The sequence below is a fragment of the Esox lucius genome, chromosome 5 (genome assembly GCF_011004845.1).
Source record: "Esox lucius isolate fEsoLuc1 chromosome 5, fEsoLuc1.pri, whole genome shotgun sequence".
In the NCBI taxonomy this organism is placed as follows: domain Eukaryota; kingdom Metazoa; phylum Chordata; class Actinopteri; order Esociformes; family Esocidae; genus Esox; species Esox lucius.
This window is the reverse complement of record NC_047573.1, coordinates 5,335,340-5,356,395: the sequence shown is the minus strand read 5'-3', so window position 1 is coordinate 5,356,395 and position 21,056 is coordinate 5,335,340. Positions and strand designations below refer to the sequence as shown.

Genomic DNA, 21,056 nt, shown 5'->3' with positions numbered 1-21,056 from the left:
TGTCCCCCCACCTTATCCTTCTCAACCCCTGAGGAGACACAATGTCTGGATAGTCAACAGAGACACTAAAGGGTTATACAGATTTACGAGTACCCCTCTAATCCACCCGTGCCGGTCAAGGATGTCACCTATTCAAACACCAGACCCCTCTCGGCACCTTTAACTAGTAACTCATTCATACATGTATAGGACGACAAAGAACACATCCTTCTTCTAGGCAGGAGGACATGGCCCAAATACCTAATAATCCTCTGATATTATACAGACATGTGTGTCACAATCAAAGTACAGATTTACATACCAGCCAATAGAGAGACAGACATTTCTCAAATGCACCTTAGTTCAAAATTTCCATAACAACATACATACACAAACAAACATACACACACACAAGCACACAGACACACATACACATACAACACATGCAAGCACAGACACACACACACAAACACACACACACACACAAGCACACACACGCCACGGAATGCATTCATGTGAGGACAGTAAATGTAGCAACATTATAAAGTACTTTCCCTACTTCCCAGCCTCAGACCCTAAATGTCAGACTTACTCTAACACTTACCCTATCCTTATCTTATCCCTAACCTTATTAACCTAACATTTCATGCCTAAACATAACCTACCCTAACACCTAAACCTAACCCCTTACAGCCGGTTTCACAGACACAGATTATGATTAGTTCCTGAATACAAAATCTAATTCAATAGAGATATTCATTGAGTTTGAATTTGTTAGTCCAGGATTAAGCTTTATCTGTGTCTGTAAAACCGACTATAAGGATTTACTAAACAGACTACATCTACTGGTTGACATGTTTATAAATACTCACTGCTGTCCTTCTACTCTGTACATTACAGCATCCTCAGGAAGGAGAAAGGTAAGTAGAGTTAAAATGTACACTGATGAGTCAAACATTATGACCACTCACAGGTGAAGTGAATAATATTGATCATCCCCTAACAAAGACACACGTCAGGGTCTGGGTAGATTAGATGGTAAGCAAACCATCCGTTCTCGTAGCCAACATGTTGGAAGTAGGAGAAATGGACACTAATAAAGACCAGAGTGACTCTGACAAGGGCCCAGTTGTTACGGCGAGACGACTGGGTCAGAGCATCTCTGACATGGCAAGGCTTGGGGAGTGCTCTTGCAGTGAGGAGTACCTACCGACAGTGGTGAGAACCTACAGACAGTGATGAGTACCTACCGACAGTGGTGAGTACCTACAGACAGTGGTGTGTACCTACCGACAGTGGTGAGTACCTACAGACAGTGGTGAGTACCTATCGACAGTGATGAGTACCTACAGACAGTGGTGAGTACCTACAGACATTGATGAGTACCTACCGACAGTAGTGAGTACCTACAGACAGTGGTGAGTACCTACAGACAGTGATGAGCACCTACCGATTGTCTGCTATAATAAACTGTTCATTGTGCAACTGAGTTTTCCTTTGTCTTACCTACCATTTTCGTAAACTGTTAAGAAACTGCCATCACAGAAACTCAGCAAGGCGTTTACTTTACTTACCATTAAGGTTTTCAACTTGGGTTGGTTACTATTCTATCACTTACATTGAGAAAGACAAGTGCCAACATGATGTAGCCTTGCCATCCTCCGTCTCATTCTGGCCCTCTGGATCAGGTGCCTCTTCTCAGCGTCTTCCTAAATATACATCTATCTAATCGGTTGTCTTGACTATCTTTTACTTCTGCTTTTAAACGCTGGTAGAGTTAATGTGCTTCTGAAATTCACGAGGCACCAGCGAGAAAACGCTGAGGAAAAGGATAGGCAACCAATTGGATAGATAGGCTAAATAGATATGAGGTATACAAATATATCTATATATTGAGGTACAGACGGCAATTCACACGGCATCGTAACACTTTTTATAGCATTTTAGTACTATCCTATGAAATGAGTGAAATGAAAAACACTCGTTTTGAGTTTGTCTTTAACTTTATGAAGTCTACATTAAAAACAAAAATAATACACAAACATAATACAGTAAAAGTTTATCACATGTTGCGCTGATAATGCCAGTGTTTTTATGTCGCTGCCTAAAGAGCTGAGCCCAGGGAATTGCGCAATAGCCAACCACACATGCATCTCAATTTAGATAGGTGCGTACTCCGTCTTCACGATCTTGCAAGACCATTCTCTCAAGGACACTTGGCAAGAAGGTTCTTCTCAAGGACAAGTACTTTCTAATCGTTCTTGGAGATGATAAACAGAATATTAAATGAATATGGCTCCCAGAATTCTCAGAAATATTGAGAGAGGCTGCCAACCGCCTCGACGGGACGGGACGCGGTATGGGCTCGAAATTCAGGACATCCTGGCTTGCACATTCATTTGATTCAGGTAAGTTTTAGCCAAATTTGCTTTGAAGTGAAGATCATTACTTTCGTGTTATATGTAGCTATCTAGATGTGTGTTGTATGTAAACCAAATTAACATGAAAACACTGTGGACACAAGTGATGACAAAATGTTAGATACAGTAGCTAGCTACAGTCCTAATGTAGCTACTTATGTGTGTTGAGTTAGCAATTGTTTTTGCTAAATAACAGTACAGCAAGCTAACGTTTGCTAAGTTAGACTAATCGTTAGTAATAACAAATGCTACCAGTAATGTGTATCTTGTTAGTTAATCAATGTAAACAAGTGCAACCCTAGCTACCAATCATGTATTTATTATGTATTTATTCAGTCCATACTGTAGTTGCTTTAGATACTGATATAGCCTAAATTGACTAATTTGCCTTGATTTTTGGTTAGCTTGAAAACTCACTACTTTACAGATTACTCTGTTTTTTATGTTCACCTCTAGGATACAGATGTACCAGGATAAGTGTGAAGAACTGGTGCCCACTGTTGATCATCCTGTAGCTGGTCCATACACTGTTGGAGGTGTGACAGGCAGGGTTGGGTAGGTCACTTTTTAAATGTAATCTGTTATAGTTACAAGTTACCTGTCCACATTTGTAATCAGTAATGTAAATTTTTGATTACTCAAACTCAGTAATGTAATCTGTATTACTTATAGATTACTTTCATATTAAGAGGCATTGGAAAAAAAATATCAATAGCCTATAACCAATTGAACACCTGTTGTGGGATAAATCAATGTTGGAGTTTGCATAGCTGAATTAGCATTTTACCTTAAGGGTTATGTACAGTGCCTTTGGAATGGGTTTCGAAACCATTGCTTCCTACTTCAATATGGTTGGGCTACATTCTCTATATTACACGCTAAAGATCTGTAAGATATTCAGTCATTCCAATGAATCTAATAACCCTTGATTGTCCAGAATCTGACTTTATCTGAACATAACCCAAATTCTAAGGATGTGTTAGCCTATTCTGTTATGTGGTTTTTTTCATGTTATTAATTGCTTCAAAACAAATGAAAAGATGTTGACATAAACTTATATAAAAATCAAGATACCTCTAGCTTTTTGCATGTACACTAAGTCTGCAGTAGTCAGCTGTTTTGCTCCACAACCACCAACATTGTCAAAACATTGCAGAAACCCCAGGCATGTTCACAATCGTGAACACCAGCACGATTGTGAGTGTTATCCCCGCGAACGTAAACTACAATTAGGCCAGCGATGCATTTTCAAAATATAAATTAAAGAAATAGCATAATCTATGATTATACACCTGCACTCTTCGCTTAAAGTCAATGTCGTCAGCAGCCAAAAATAACCAATGAATCCAATTTTCTGAGATGCAAAGCAAGCAGAAACGCATGGCCTACCTGTATGGACGGAGTTGAGTTGGCTGCATCAAATGCAAGTCATCATCCTTTGGCAGAGTGCTTCCCAACACACCTTTTCTCCCCAAATATGATGAATTCCCTGTACAATTATTATCTTGAAGGCAAAAAGGTATAACACCAGGTATGCCTATCGCCTATCATTGTTCTGAGAAAGATGCATTGATAGTAGATAACTAAATCACATTTTATACGAGTCAGATAATATTACCGTAAATACACTCTGTTTACCAAATCTGGCTTAATCGGTAACTAATCTGGTTATTCGTGCGCACCTTTGGGCTTTCACAGCTTTTACCTTTTCGCGGGATCACCTGATCAACTTACCTCCTTTTATTTATCAGACCTCAGTTTTAATCAGGTGACGGCACCAAGCGTCTTTGGTTATTTCACACTTGCCCTGGGATCTTTTTATTTAGATTTTACGCCTTTGGAGGGATTACAGGGAACTCAGTTTACCAGGCACAGGATTGTAGCGTAAGGCTGCCAGGTCAGTAAACTTCCACCCTGGCTTATGACACGCGTCCTAAGTCTGGAACAGACTTTTGAAGTTGCTACTCAATGGTTCCTATCGCTCAACAATATTTGTAGTCACACTTATTTAGTTCACTCACTGAGCCTGAGGTACTTAAAGTCACCCCTATTGCACTTGTGCTGGCTTTAAATAGTCATTAGTCCCCCCTTTGGTCCGTTTAAACTACTGTCTGGTGCTCTCCAAGGTGTGGGTATTTCCCAGCTGTAACTCACCAACCCTTGTCAGCCTGTTCCCCTCCTATCTGGCTCTAAGCCAACCTCCTAGCACTCAGGGAATGTCTGCCCAGACGCAATGCGAGGACGCAGGGCTCCGTTTTCCTTCTCGGGAACGAATCCCTGGTCAACCTGCTTCTTTTGACCTGATCATACACTACGAAAAATATACTTACTTTTAATTAAACCCAGAACAAACACCTCAAAGAATTAAAGTATTTTTACCCAACCTTGGAGCAAACCATTACCAAACACACTCTCACCAATGATCGCATCTACCCCTTTCTCTCAGTTGCCAGCAAGGGACCTGGACAGGGAACTGATCTTGTCCCAAGGTCTAAGTTTTGATTTACAGAGAACGCAGTTAATCCCACTGGCTACTGTCTCTAGTAAAAACAGGACTGTGGCTCAGAGACAGAGGAATTATGATCAAGTATTTGACAATCACACATACACACAGAGACCAAGAGGGAGACAGCGCTCTTACAAGTTCCTACCTTTATTGGGGTTAGTCAATCACTAATAAAGACAGTGCCGGGTTCCGGGAGGGTCCAGTAGCCAAGAGTCAGATCAACTCTTCTCGAGTCCTCGCTCATAAAGCCCTTGTCATGGGACCCTCCAGGCCCTTTTATAATGTTTTTTATTCATGATGTTTATTAGGGAAGTACACATTTTATGTAATTCTACAATGATTGGTTTACCATGATATCATCTTTCAGGTCCCTCCCTTTGTATATGAAGGATACACAGTGGGGCAAAAAAGTATTTAGTCAGCCACCAATTGTGCAAGTTCTCCCACTTAAAAAGATGAGAGAGGCCTGTCATTTTCATCATAGGTACACTTCAACTATGAGAGACAAAAGGAGAAAAGAAAATCCAGAAAATCACATTGTAGGATTTTTACATATTATACAACATTGTTCAATGATTGGTTTATCATTAACGCACCTGACCCCAGACTTTACCACCCCTCCCATTGTCCTTATTTGGGCTCTATGTAGGCTCTCCCCATTTCTTCACAGAGCTTTTGAAAATTTTCTCTTTTAATGTTGTCTTTGTCTGTTTCATAAACAAACACCAGGGGGGAGGGGGGTAGTTGTATGTCATCGGTCTCAGGTCCTGGTGTAGATTAACACCAAGGGGAAGGAGGGTAGTTGTACGTCATCCGTCTCAGGTCCTGGTGTAGATTAACACCAAGGGGGAGGAGGGTAGTTGTACGTCATCCGTCTCAGGTCCTGGTGTAGATTAACAACAAGGGGGAGGGGGGTAGTTGTACGTCATCCGTCTCAGGTCCTGGTGTAGATTAACACCAAGGGGGAGGGGGGAAGTTGTACGTCATCCGTCTCAGGTCCTGGTGTAGATTACTGACCCGTCGTCGGCTGCTGCTCCCGAAACCCTCGGGTCACCTCCTGCCCTCTGCCCTTTTTCTCAACAGTGTGCAGTTGTTTTTTGGGTTCAAATAAAGATCTAACATGCCAAGTGTAATAATAATTTAATGCACATATTGTTTTTCAATTGAAGGAATCCAAGAAGCAATCATAAATCTTTTCACAAGTATCTGTTATCCAATTATAATATTTTAGTTGGTAACGTAATGGATTACAGTTACTGTTTTTTTTTGTAATCTGTTACACCCCAACTATAATCAAACGTCTAATATATAAAATACCGAAGCAGCACAAATGAACATTTTAAAGGCACAAACCAGTGCAAATGAAGCACTAACAAACTAGACTATTTTGGTTGATTTTGGAGGATATTGAGGGGCTGAGTGACCTCAGAATTACCTATAAAATATAATATATTATCTATAAAATGATCGCAGCACAAACAAGGTATTTACATAGGTGGGATGGTCGGGTGTGCACATACTTTGGGTCTTGTAGTGTATTTTCAATCGAAACATATGGAAATGACAAACCACAAAACAAAATAGTCAACAAATCCTTATAGTAAGAATTTAGTTTGCAACATGTTTGTTTAATATTTATTTTTTTTGTCATGAAGCTACCGAGGACCAAAAAAGTTTCACTTGTATGAGTCAGGGAAAAATAAATGTCTTCATAAAACAACGTCTTCCGAGTGCTGAAAGATTCAATGTTTTCCAGTTCACAGCTAGTAAGGGTGGGTGTGAGACTGTACTCTCCTGTAGGAATAATCTGGGAATGTCTTTCTGGTATGACAATAACAATCTGTTATTTTCTATTTGTTGGCTTAGGTTTTAGGTTTAGGTCAAAACGTTTAATTTGGGTTCGGATTAGAATTAAAGTTAGGGTTATAATTACAGGTTATGTTTAAGGGTAGCAGTTAGGTTCATTTTTTGGGTTAAGATTTCGGAGATTATGGTTATGTCAAGGTTAAAGTTGGGGTAAGGTTTCAGATGTCAAAAGTCGCATATTTCAAAATTGTGAAAGTCCTTGCTAATTTCTCCCCCTGCCATTATTTTTCGTCCCTTGTGGTTGTGGTAATGATGCAACATTTATTTGCATGCTATTAACATACGTTTATATTAATATGCCTAAAAAACATCTGTATTTTGCTCAGCATTGGACTCAGAAGAGACTGCATCAGTGAGCATCTTATACACAACATTAGTACACCCTTCATGCATAGATTTTCTTTCTTTTTAAGATATGTGTTTGGCCATTTTTATGCTTTATTTGACTGGAAACATTTGAGTGGGTCAGGCCTTCTCTGAAAAAGACGTTGTCTGGATGGCAGCATATGTTGCTCCAATACCTGTATACGTGTATTGGTAAGCATTCACAGATCTCAAGTCACCCATGCCATGTGGTATTCAGAAGAGTCACTGGCTTGTTGCTGTCTCTGTTGCGCACTTCTGCAATTGGGCTGTACTCTGCTGGCAATACTCGGCCCTCATTCAGGGTGCTTGCGGTTGGTGGGTGTCCCTTTGGTTGATGCTTGGCAATGTGGGTGGATTGATTTCCTGCCTGTCGGGCCCTGTCCCGGACCTCCCCCGGATAGGGCCACGGTGTCGCCGGGAACCCCCCTGTCTCAGTCCCAAGGTCTTACGCTTTTATATTATTGTGCTAGGGGAGTAGGGTCAGTTCTCCTTCCCCAGTAAGATCTCCTTCTCCACTATAAATCATTGCTGATATTAGGAATGCATTTTCTGACTTTTTCCAGTCTCCTCCTGTTTTAAACTTTAGGAGGACATGAGGTCCTGGTCCACACCTGCGGAGTACCTGGTTTGGGGGGCCCGTTGCTATCTCTGTCCAAAGTCCTCCTGGTTATGTTGCAGATCAAGACGATACCTGATGATTTCAGCTGCCACTGTGCTGACACCTTCCCCTCCCACTTGTTGTCCCTGTCCTTGTCCATCTGGTCATGCTTCTGACCTGATCTAAATTTAAATCAACTCTGGATTTAGTCCACATGCATTTATTAATTATTCCAATTGGACTATTAATATTTCACCCGGCACAGCCAGAAGAGGACTGGTCACCCCTCTGAGACTGGGTCCTCTCTAGGTTTCTTCCTAAATTTCGGCCTTCTTAGGGAGTTTTTTCTGGCCACTGAAATTCAATCTACTGTTGTTTGCTCCTTGGGGTTTAAGGCCGGGCGTTTTTGTAAAAGCACTTTGTGACAACTGCTGATGTAAAAAGGGCTTTATAAATACATTTGATTATTGATTGAATTATTCCGTAGAGACGAAAACTTCACTAGCTAAAACCTTCAGTATCTCCATTATAGTAAGCCTGAAATAAAACAGTTTGCAGTTTTATTGCGACTGTTTCTGGTGGATTGGGTCAGGATAGACAAACACTTAGATGGCTACAACATATAGCAGTTACATTATAGTAAGCCTCAACTAAAGCCTTAACTAAAACCTTAACTAAAACTGTATACGGTTATATTGTGACTGTTTCTGGAATGGAAAACTTAATCTTCAGTCTCGCTAGAAATTGCTCATTTATTATGATTATTCCTAGGATGTTAGTAGATACTAGTAAGCCTATTACTGGCTAATAAGCTGTTAAAACGACCAGTGGCAAATGCCATACAGTGCATAGAGTCTATTTGTGTTGGAGGTAAACATAGTAAGAAACGTTAGTGAGTTTAACTTTAACAGTGTCATTCAGAAATGGCCAATTATCAGTTAAAACGGCCAGTGACAAAAGAGGATTTGTTCAGACACAAGAGGCTGTACTGACGACCCTATGCAAATGTACAGCTCCGTGGTGTAGTGGTTAATGACACCGCTTTCCAAGTAGGCGACCCAGGTTTGAATCTTGAAAGGTCAACACTTTCTATTGCAGGCCGGCTGAACTAGGCTTGCCTGGTTACCTGTTTTAGCATTACACAACTTTTTCATAATTTTTTCCCCCCTGTCCCAGCTTTTTTGAAACGTGTTGCTGGCATAAAATTCAAAGTGTGCATATACAGTATCTCACAAAAGTGAGTACACCCCTCACATTTTTGTCAATATTTGATTATATCTGTTCATGTGACAACACTGAAGAAATTACACTTTGCTACAATGTAAAGTAGTGAGTGTACAGCTTATATAACAGTGTGAATTTGCTCTCCCCTCAAAATAACACAACACACAGCCATTAATGTCTAAACAACTGGCAACAAAAGTGAGTACACCCCTAAGTGTCCAAATTGGGCCAAAGTGTCAATATTTTGTGTGGCCACCATTATTTTCCAGCACTGCCTTAACCCTCTTGGGCATGGAGTTTACCAGAGCTTCACATGTTTCCACTGGAGTCCTCCTCCACTCCTCCATGACGACATCACCGAGCTGGTGGATGTTAGAGACCATGCGCTCCTCCACCTTCCGTTTGAGGATACCCCGCAGATGCTCAGTAGGGTTTAGGTCTGGAGACAGGCTTGGCCAGTCCATCACCTTTACCCTCAGCTTCTTTAGCAAGTCAGTGGTCGTCTTGGAAGTGTGTTTGGGTTTGTTATCATGTTGGAATACTGCCCTGTGGCCCAGTCTCCGAACAGTACATGTTGGCATTCATGGTTCCCTCAATGAACTGTAGCTCCCCAGTGCCGGCAGCACTCACGCAGCCCCAGATCTTGACACTCCTACCAACATGCTTGACTGTAGGCAAGACACACTTGTCTTTGTACTCCTCACCTAGTTGCCGCCACACACGCTTGACACCATCTGAACCAAATACGTTTATCTTGGTCTCATCAGACCACAGGACATGGTTCCAGTAAAGCATTGTCCTTAGTCTGCTTGTCTCCAGCAAACTGTTTGCGGGCTTTCTTGTGCATCATCTTTAGAAGAGGCTTCCTTCTGGGACGACTGCCATGCAGACCAATTTGATGCAGTGTGCGGCGTATGGTCTGAGCACTGACAGGCTGACCCCCCACCCCTTAAACCTCTGCAGCAATGCTGGCAGCACTCATACGTCCACTCATATTTCCCAAAGACAACCTCTGGATATGACGCTGAGCACGTGCACTCAACTTCTTTGGTCGACCATGGCGAGGCCTGTTCTGAGTGGAACCTGTCCTGTTAAATCGCTGTATGGTCTTGGCCACCGTGCTGCAGCTCAATTTCAGGGTCTTGGCAATCTTCTTATAGCCTAGGCCATCTTTATGTAGAGCAACAATTCTTTTTTTCAGATCCCCAGAGAGTTTTTTGCCATGAGGTGCCATGTTGAACTTCCAGTGACCAGTATGAGGGAGTGTGAGAGCGATAACACTAAATTTAACACACCTGCTCCCCATTCACACCCGAGTCCTTGTAACACTAACGAGTCACATGACACCGTTAGTGTTACAAAGCTAGATGGCGCTAGTATGGCGACACGCGGCAGCAGTGTGTGAGAGTTGTTTGGAACACAAGCTTTTTTTAATGGGAGACTTCAACCACTGTAAACCCGGGAAAGCACTTGGTCACTCTTTTCAATATGTCACTTGTCCGACTCGGCATTCTAAGTGTCTTGATCTTTGTTTTGGGACAGTCAAAGGAGCATATAAATCACTCCCGAGAGCTCCTATTGGTGCGTCCGACTACAGTGTTGTTTATCTTGTTCCGACATATAAAACTGTCCTGAAGAGGAACAAGCCTGAGCGAACTCTGGTGCCGGTCTGGTCGGATGAATCAGTGAATGATCTACTAGAATGTTTTGCTGATACTGACTGGGACGTTTTTAAGAATGCCTGCACAGATATAAATGAATTAACAGATAACATGATTGTCCCCAAAAAATCCTATCTAATTTATGCTAATAATAAACAATGGGTCTCAAAATCTGTAAAGAAAATGATTGATCAGAGGAATATTTATTTTTATCAAGGAGAAATGCAACAATATAGGGAGCTTTCAAAGCAAGTTAAGAGAGAACTTAAACTTGCAAAGTTTGCTTATAAAGATAAAGTTGTAAACTTATTTAGTGTTGGTAATGCATGGGAAGGTGTGAAGAATATGATGGGTATGCCAACAAAGAAGAGTATAGTCTCACTTAATGGGATAAATGACTTACAACTTTCAAATGAATGTAATGTTTTTTTTAATCGTTATGATAACTGTCACGTTTGTAGATTAGGAGACGGAGGCAAGCGCAGAAGGTTGAGGGATTCCCCTTTTTATTTAACAAAAATTAAAGAACAGAGTGCCGGGCACTGCAAAAATACCCCTGAGTTCAGGGGAGCACAGGAGCACAGGAGCACAGGAGCACAGGAGCACAGGAGCACAGGAGCACAGGAGCACAGGAGCACACAAACATGACGGGCAAACACACACAATGACTAACCATAACAGGGAGAAAATGGCTGAACTAAATACACTGAGAAACGAGGAGAACATAAACAGGTGGGGGCTAAAACACAGGTGAAATGAATATACCGATTAACTGAAACAAGAACAGGAAAGACCATACAAGGACAAGATAAGGACACACAGAAAACACAAAGTGGAATGGTCCCTTCAGGAAGGGACCGTTACAATAACCATAATTTTAGCAAAGAGGTGTCTGTCTTTAAGGATACTGATTTCCTACCACTAATGTTCACATCGATAAATGTTCTGTCATTAAAGCTTTTAGATCAGTCAAAGAGCGGAAAAGCCCTGGTCCTGATCATATTGGAGGACGACTTTTTAAAAACTGTGCTGTACAGCTGGCGGACATTTTCACATACATCATTCAATTATCACTGCAGTTGCATATGGTCCCTCGTCTCTGGAAGGACTCTATAATTGTTCCAGTCGCTAAAATTAAAGCCCCAAAGCTACTTAATGATTTTCGACCTGTAGCACTCACTTCCCTGGTGATGAAATCATTTGAAAAACTGGTGAAGACTGCCATAATGGACTCTGTGCAGGGCAGTCTGGACCCTTTACAGTTTTCTTATAGACCAGGTCGAGGTGTGGATGATGCTATGGGAACACTTTTAAATCCTCGAAGGGGCAGGTTCTCTGGTCCGTTTGGTTTTTGTTGATTTTTCTTCCGCATTTAACTGTATTCAGCCTCATGTTTTAGCTGATAAACTGAAACAAAATCTTAACATTGATCCAGGCTTGATCAGTTGGCTGATGGACTTTTTAACAGAGCGGCCTCAGCAAGTTAGGGTGAATGGGATCCAATCGGATGTTCTTTTGTCATCGACCAGATCTCCGCAGGGCTGTGTACTGTCGCCACTTTTATTTGTCCTGTATACTAATGACTGTCAGAGCAGCTATCCAGGATGTCACGTTGTTAAGTTTGCAGACGACTCTGTTATCGTTTCACTTCTAAGTCAGAAAGACTGTGGGTATGGTCCTGTTTTATCAGATTTTGTTGAGTGGTGTGAAACTGCTTTCTTAAACATTAATGTAAACAAAACTAAAGAAATGTACATTAACTTTGGCAGGTCACCTGTGTCTCTTCCTCCAGCTTTTACCAACAGCCAGGGTATGGATCAGGTAGAGAACTATAAATACCTGGGCACAGTCATTGACAATAGGTTGCGCTTTGAGTACCAGGTAGATGCTGTTTGTAAGAAGGCACATCAACGTATGTATTTTTATCTAAAACTTTTTTTAAATTTAAATTTGGACACTACTTTTATGAAATTGTTTTATTCCTGCTTTATTGAATCAATTCTTACTTTCTCATTTATCTGTTGGCACGGTTCCCTCTTGGAGAAGCAAAAGAACTGTCTTAATGATGTTGTCAAAATATGTAGTAAAATTGCTGGAATTGCCCTAAATGACCTTAGCGAGGTGTACAGGGTCAGATGAGGAAGGCAAAGGCCATCATTACTGACCCTTCTCACCCCTTGTGCCAAGAGTTTTTACCACGGGCTAACACCAACAGGTTCAAAAAATCCATGATCCTAGAGTGATTAGTCTTTTAAATGTATGAGTATATTTAAGGTATTATTTTATATGTGTTCTATTGTTTTGTGTTGATGGTACGTTGTATGTGTCTGCTGGCTGTAAACAAAATTGCCCCATGGGGGATAATAAAGCTTAACTAACTAGCTAACCAGGGAGGGAAAATGGCTAATTGGGCCCAATTTTGACATTTTCACTTAGGGGTGTACTCACTTCTGTTGCCCGCGGTTTAGACATTAATGGCTGTGTGTTGAGTTATTTTGAGGGGAGAGCAAATTTACACTGTTATACATGCTGTACACTCACTACTTTACATTGTAGCAAAGTATCATTACTTCAGTGTTGTCACATGAAAAGATGTAATCAAATATTTTCTGAAATGTGAGGGGTGTACTCACTTATGTGAGATATAATATTTTTCAAGAAACAATAACATTTCTCAGTTTCAACATTTGATATTTTGTCTTTGTACTATTTTCTATTGAATAGTGTTTGAATGATTTGCACATCATTGCATTGTTTTTCTATACGTTTTAGAAAAGGGGTTGTACTATTTCAAAGATTTTGACTCTGAAAAAGGTCTTGTTAGGCCGCAATCACAACTGAATGCCTTTAAATGACCTTGTCCTGATGAAAGGAAACATTGTTTATAATGTAAATGAACTGAATACTCTTGTATGTAGTTTCTTGGAATAGGCCTCTTGCTTTCAATAGTATTTCTGTCATTACTTTCCTTCCTGCAAAATGTGTTGGGACTTTTGATTCACTTTCTGGGACAACCAGAATAACAGGAAAGATCAGCTATTACATACAGACTTCACCTTCAATACCTAATTATGCAGTGCAAGAAAACCACTTATGGTCCACTTTTATTTACATCATAGATTAAACAAAACTATAATGAAATGCAAAGAAATCTCCCTGATTGACTACAGTAGGAATTTTTGATGAAAAGGTTTGATTAATTTTTTACTTGTTACAAAGTCATGAAGCTGCTGAGGAAAAAGACAGTTGAATAAGTCAGAAAAAAAATACATAAATAACTCAGTCAAGATCCTGAAAAATGTAATGAATTCCAGTTCTCAGCCAGTGATTGTGGGTGTGGGACTGTACTCTTCTGTAGGAATAATCTGTGAATGTCTTGTTGGATGAAGTCATATCTGTTATTTTCATTTTCACTCCTATACATTCTTCTTTATGGACGTGCTGTAAAGAAGGTAACAATCATTGTGTCTATTATAATCAGTCATCAATAGATATACATTGTGTTTGTTGGTACTGATCTTTATGATTTGTTTCTTCGTAAGGTGAACTGTCTCCTTCAGGAATAATGGTGACTGGACCAGATAGTCTGTATGTGACTCTGCTGATTCTCCTCCACAGTTTAACCTCTGAATCTGGTAACTACAGTCATTACTTCTCTGTGTGTGTGTGTGTTGGGGGAGGGGAGGGTTTTACTGTATAAACGAGGATAAAACTGTAAAAGGAGACTAATTGGGAATTTCTCATGTCCACAAATGAAAAGAAAGTTAAGACTTTAGGTCAAAGATTAAGTTAGGGTTAGGAATTACAGGTATGTTGAAGGTGAGGAGTTGGGGTTTTGTTGAGGGTTTAGGATTGTTTTTAAGGCAAATCAACGGTGGTGTCCCCATTTAATTAGCTTTGTAAATGTTTGTGTGCATGAACATTAAGTTCAGGTTAAGTTCACAGGTATGGATTTTTCTCCAGCTCTACGTATATAGGCTATGTACATAGCAGACCAGCCAACCTAGAAAATGTTCCTGATCATAATTGTTTTTAATGTTGGTCATTCATGGCAGATCAGACAGTGTGGCTCAAAACATCAGACCAGATAACATTTTATACTATGAACTTTTTAAGGAAATGTTCAAGGTGTAAAACATCTTCAGTATGTCACAGAGAAACTATCATTGAAAGACTACGACAGCACATCTACCAGCCTGTTTAATGTTGATCAGAATGATCTGAAGATCCCTAATATGTTACCTCCTTTTTTGAGTTCCCAGTACTTTTCCATATATCTCCTCTACTCTGGTCTACATAGTTGAGTGTCTCCATTCCCTCCTAACATACATCCATGTTCATTTAACCATCATCTGTTTTGTAGGTGTGGTAGTGATGGACATTTTATTTACATGCAATTAACATACTGTATGTTAATAATGAAACATGTATGTTAAAAATGAACATACTGTATGTTAATATATAAAATGACATCTTTATTCTGCTGAACATTAAACTCCAAAGATCCGGAATCTGTCAGCATGTTTTACATGCTTGAGTGACAGGACACCATAAAGTCATCTGGTGTTACTGGGGGAGGTTTCATTAGACCCACACTACTGAGTCATCTGGTGTTACTGGGGGAGGTTTCATTAGACCCACACTACTGAACCATCTGGTGTTACTGGGATAGATTTAATTAAACCCACACTACTGAGTAATCTGGTGTTACTGGGGGAGATTTCATTAGACCCACACTACTGAGTCATCTGGTGTTACTGGAGGAGATTTAATTAGACCCACACTACTGAGTCATCTGGTGTTACTGGAGGAGATTTAATTAGACCCACACTACTGAGTCATCTGGTGTTACTGGGATAGATTTAATTAAACCCACACTACTGAGTCATCTGGTGTTACTGGGGGAGGTTTCATTAGACCCACACTACTGAGTAATCTGGTGTTACTGGGGGAGGTTTCATTAGACCCACACTACTGAGTCATCTGGTGTTACTGGGGGAGGTTTCATTAGACCCACACTACTGAGTCATCTGGTGTTACTGGGGGAGGTTTCATTAGACCCACACTACTGAGTCATCTGGTGTTACTGGGGGAGATTTCATTAGACCCACACTTCTCTCATAATGTAGACTTTTCAGATTCCCTCTCAGGAAGAAGGAAAGTAAATGATGTTGATGGTCTGTGGTTTATGGATGAAGAGGAGGTGGGTTACTGGGTCCTCGTGTAGGTTGACTCCTGAGAGACAAAAAAGAGTTGGTTCAATCGATTAGCAGTTGTCACAAAAGTGCTTTTACAGACACCCAGTCTGAAACCCCAAAGACCAAGCAACAACAGAGGTGGTTCATTTGTCAGTGTGTGCAGGTTAGGAGGAAACAGGTTGTTTGGATTGAATCAGCATGTTTGTCATTGTAACCACACTACTTTACACAGAGACACTCGTTACATCTCTGGGTCTGCTGATAGTTGTGTCTTCATGTCTGTAACACCATCTCAGTATCACATGGATCAACTGACTGTGTGGTGTATCTCCCCACTGTCACAGTCTCTCTAGACTGGTGGTGAATGACTACTTACTGTATCTCCCCACTGTCACAGTCTCTCTAATCTGGTGGTGAATGACTACTTACTGTATCTCACCACTGTCACAGTCTCTCTAGTCTGGTGGTGAATGACTACTTACTGTATCTCACCACTGTCACAGTCTCTCTAGTCTGGTGGTGAATGACTACTTACTGTATCTCCCCACTGTCACAGTCTCTCTAGTCTGGTGGTGAATGACTACTTACTGTATCTCCCCACTGTCACAGTCTCTCTAGTCTGGTGGTGAATGACTACTTACTGTATCTCACCACTGTCACAGTCTCTCTAGTCTGGTGGTGAATGACTACTTACTGTATCTCACCACTGTCACAGTCTCTCTAGTCTGGTGGTGAATGACCACTTACTGTATCTCACCACTGTCAAAAAGTTCATAGTATAACATTTTATCTGGTCTGATATTTTGAGCAACCCTGTCTGATCTGAGATGAATGAAAAATGTTCAGGTCAGCTTGTCTGCAATGTACTTAGCCAGTACAGAGCTGGTGAAAAATCCATACCGTTGAACCTAACCTGAACTTAATGTTCACACACACACAACCACTAACCAAGCTATCTAAGTGAAGACACCAGTGTTGATTTGCCTTAAAAACAATCACACTATTGTGTCAATAACAGACAGAATAGGGTGTGCAAAACAGGGCATGAATGATGGAAGAGAGTGAACATACAGTGAGCGGACAAGAGCTCAGACAGACATAATTTGAAGGCAGTAAGGGGAACAATCAATTCAAGTTTGGGAGACATTTTGTGGCACGGCAGTTCTGTAGATGACATCACTGAAATCTAGAATTGGTACGACTGACATTTTCACCATCGGAAGTTTGAGCATCATGAGTGAAGGAGGCCCTGTTGCGGAATAGAGTGAAGGAGGCCCTGTTATGGAATAAAGTGAAGGAGGCCCTGTTATGGAATAGAGTGAAGGAGGCCCTGTTATGGAATAGAGTGAAGGAGGCCCTGTTATGGAATAGAGTGAAGGAGGCCCTGTTATGGAATAGGAAGCCAATCCTAGACTTTATTTTAGATTGGAGGTGGTTTATGTGGAGCTGAACTGTCAAACCAGACACCTAAGTATTTGTATGTGTCCACGTATTCTAATTCAGACCCATCTAGCGTAGTGATGCTAGTCAGATGGACAGGTGTGGGCAGCGATCGATTGAAAACCATACACTTAGTTTTACCAGAGTTTCGGAGTTGTTGAATGTTTTGGAAAGAGAGCTGAATGGCATCAAAGCTCTTTCTTTGTCCTCAACACCTCTGTCTGACACACTAAGACCAACCAGTGTTATCCAGTGTGTCTAGCAATATTGTATGGTCTGTTGAAGTATATGAACGTATGCTTGTTATGTTTACGTAACAAAAGAACATCTGTTTATCTGTACACATGAAGCCAAGTTCATTCAAAGCGGGACAGTAAATAGCCAATGGGCTTAAGTGTATTCTGTCTTGCAATGTCTTTAAAACAGAGGACCACTGGAAGTTCTTTGAGATTGAGTTTATAAGACATTGTGCATGAAGACCCAGTCTGTAACATCATGAACAATAGACTATCATATAGACTATCATATAGACTATTATATAGACAATCAAATGCTGCAATAAATAACTGAATTACTATCTCCCTTGATGACCAGGAACACCATCATTATTTCAACCACTGTATGAAACGGCTGATTTCTAACAGGTCAACTGTGACAAACTTCACATAAGGTCCAATATCACTAGGATTGGAAATATAGTTTTCTTTGATTATACCTATGAAGGCTGAAAATGGACCGTTTATAAATTACATTTTACCTGTCTGTCATTAGTGGCTTTTGCTCATACAGTAACTGTTTCTTCATGTCTGTATTTTCTCTTCAGTGAAGTTTGAAGTTCGTGGTCCAAATGAACCCATTGTTGCTGTGGCTGGTGATGACATCATTCTACCCTGTTACCTCAAACCCAACATCAGTGTTGAGGACATGACAGTGGACTGGCTGAACCTGGACTTCATAGATGAACATGTCTATCGATACCAAAATGGAAGTATCATAGAAGAGAATCTGATTCCCTCCTACAGTGGAAGAACATCACTGTTTAAAGAGGAACTGTGGAGGGGAAACACCTCTTTAAAACTGACCAGGGTACAAGGGACTGATGAGGGACGTTACAAATGCTTTATTAAATCACAGAACTGGTATGACGATGTTACTATTCAAGTCTTTGTTAAAGGTGAGTTCACTTTCATGTACTAAATTAAATGACTGTCACCTCTTTCCTTTGTATGACTGTATACAGTCTATGATGGTTGTCATCTGTTAACATCCAGTCTATCTGTCTGTCTGTAGCTGTAGGGTCCAGACCAGTGGTGTCCATTGAAGGACACAGAGAGGGAGGGATGGGTCTGGTGTGTCAATCTGAAGGCTGGCACCCTGAACCCGATCTGGTGTGGCTGGACAGTAAAGGAGTCAGTCTCTCTGCTGGACCTCCTGAGACACACAGAGACTTAAAGGGATTCTACACAGTCAAACAACATGTCATTGTCCAGGAGACTGACACCAACCTCTTTACCTGTAGAGTCCTACAGGAACAGATCAATGAGATATCAGAGACAGAGGTTCACATCCCCAGTGAGTAATACAACATAGTATTGTTTTGTTGACACACTGCAAATATAGTATATTGATGTTTCAAATACCGTATATATATAAAAATAGATTGCAATGATGTGCAAATCATTTAAACCCTATATAGATAATTGTACATGGACAACATTTCAAATGTTGAAACTAGGAAATGTTATTGTTTCTTGAAAAAAAAAATATACATTTTGAAATACACATCATTGCATTCTCTTCCTATTAGCATTTCACACAGCGTCCCAACTAGTTTGGTGTTATATTTCAAAGATGTTAAGACAGAGGATAGTTGAGCACCTTCCATTAAATCCACTGTTATTAGAGTGAATCCCTGTTGTTTGATGTCTCATGATTTGTGTGTTTAGGTGAGCTGTTTGATTACACAACTCCATGGAGACGGTCCTTCATTGTGTCATTGTCTTTGGGAGTCATCACTGTGCTTGGGTTAGCTCTGACTGTCTACTGGTTATGTAAAAATAAAGGTAGTGAAATTAAAGTTTTAGTGCCCTTAACCCAGGTTACTGGCTTTCATGTCTATAATGTTCCCATTGCCTTTTATCGATTACATATTATATTTGAATTCAGGAAGTACATTGTTGACCTGTATCTATGGATATGTGTGTGAATGACTCTATGTATCTATTTATCTCCAGAAAAACAGAGATCTGTGCTGGGTAAGTAATGAACTAGTCTGAGTAATGACCCCCCCCCCCCCCCCACACACACACACACACAGGGAACATTATATGTCTATAATGCTCCCATTGTCTTTTATCGATTACATATTACATTTGAATTCAGGAAGTACATTGTTGACCTGTATCTATGGATATGTGTGTGAATGACTCTATGTATCTATTTATCTCCAGAAAATCAGAGATCTGTGCTTGGTAAGTAATGAACTAGTCTGAATGACTGGGTAATTAATGAACTATTACATTTGAATTCAGGAAGTACATTGTTGACCTGTATCTATGGATATGTGTGTGAATGACCCCGAGTAAGTAATGTTTTAATGTCTAACCCAGATAACACACTAATGACTGTAAGGAACTAAACAGACTACATCTTATGGTTGTTATGTTAATAATGGTCCTACTGTCTTCCATCTACTACACATTACACTTGAGTATACATACATAACTATCATTGAGTCTGTTATCTGTTTATCTACAGAAAAACAGACATCTGTGCTGGGTAAGTAATGTGGTGTTTACAGGATCCAGCCTTATAACTTCACTAACAGAAATAAAGAGGATCAAAATGGAATGACAGATAATGTCAACAGGTGTTTTAATGTTAAGCTGTATGTGGTAAAGTGATGCTTACCAAAACAATAAACCTAGTCTGAACTATAGAACTGTGCAAAAGTCTTAGGCCACCTGAGAAAATTGGGTAAAGCTATTTATCTGCGCAGTTAGTTGCACAATTTGCTTTTAGAAACTATTTTATTACAAATACAAATAAGCATGAATACAGTAAAAATGTGGGGAAATTCCATACAGTATGGTATCCAATAGATCATTTATATCTAATTAACGTATTTAGCCATCTCATAAGATATTGATTACCTACCAAGAAAATATACTTTTTTGATATCATGACATGTTTATTATGTTCCCACTGTCTTCTATCTACTCTATATTAAAGATGACCTGTGGAAAGGGACTGGTGAGTAGTCATATAAGACATTCTACTATATTATTTTAAATGTGTTGTTGATGGTTAAGTTGTTCTGACTGTCTTCTATCCTGTATTACAGTGTACCTATGGAAGGGAAATGGTGAGTAGACTCATACATACTGTATTTAGAATACAATATATAATATAATACTGTATGTAGTGTTTATGTTTATGATGTTATCACTGTCTTCCATTTACTATAGACAGGACAGTTGACCTACCAAACCTTGGTAAGTATTGTCACAGCCCGCCTCTTAGGCCAGTTGGATAATTGTCTGTGAAGACCACCAAAGGGACCTCACCAGACCCCACATACACCTCAAAACAAACAACAAACAAACTCCACCCTAGCCTTTAGTTAATCAGTAAGCGGGGCAATCACAGTAGAACAGTCCCGACAAAACCCACATTAATAACTCACCAAACCAAGGAAACGCATGAGCTCCGTATTTGATGTAGGAATTATTTTGTTATGCATATCGTCAAATTAGCCTGCCCAACGTCTAGTTGGCATGGTCCTGCTATGTGCCACTC

The 21,056-nt window shown here is 40.3% G+C and overlaps 1 protein-coding gene across 1 annotated transcript in view; it reads left to right on the top strand.

Moving 5' to 3' along the window:
- Positions 1-2,896: 2,896 nt before the first annotated feature.
- The window catches only part of LOC105008264 (butyrophilin subfamily 1 member A1-like), a 32,118-nt gene continuing 13,958 nt past the window's right edge, over positions 2,897-21,056 (top strand). Inside the window, exons 1-11 of the mRNA XM_034292507.1 lie at positions 2,897-2,935; positions 14,163-14,255; positions 18,082-18,432; positions 18,549-18,830; positions 19,205-19,321; positions 19,493-19,513; positions 19,709-19,729; positions 20,016-20,036; positions 20,490-20,510; positions 20,602-20,622; positions 20,726-20,752. Coding sequence (XP_034148398.1) covers positions 14,186-14,255; positions 18,082-18,432; positions 18,549-18,830; positions 19,205-19,321; positions 19,493-19,513; positions 19,709-19,729; positions 20,016-20,036; positions 20,490-20,510; positions 20,602-20,622; positions 20,726-20,752 — 952 coding nt within the window. The 5' untranslated portion in view covers positions 2,897-2,935; positions 14,163-14,185. The remainder of the gene's footprint in view (positions 2,936-14,162; positions 14,256-18,081; positions 18,433-18,548; positions 18,831-19,204; positions 19,322-19,492; positions 19,514-19,708; positions 19,730-20,015; positions 20,037-20,489; positions 20,511-20,601; positions 20,623-20,725; positions 20,753-21,056) is intronic.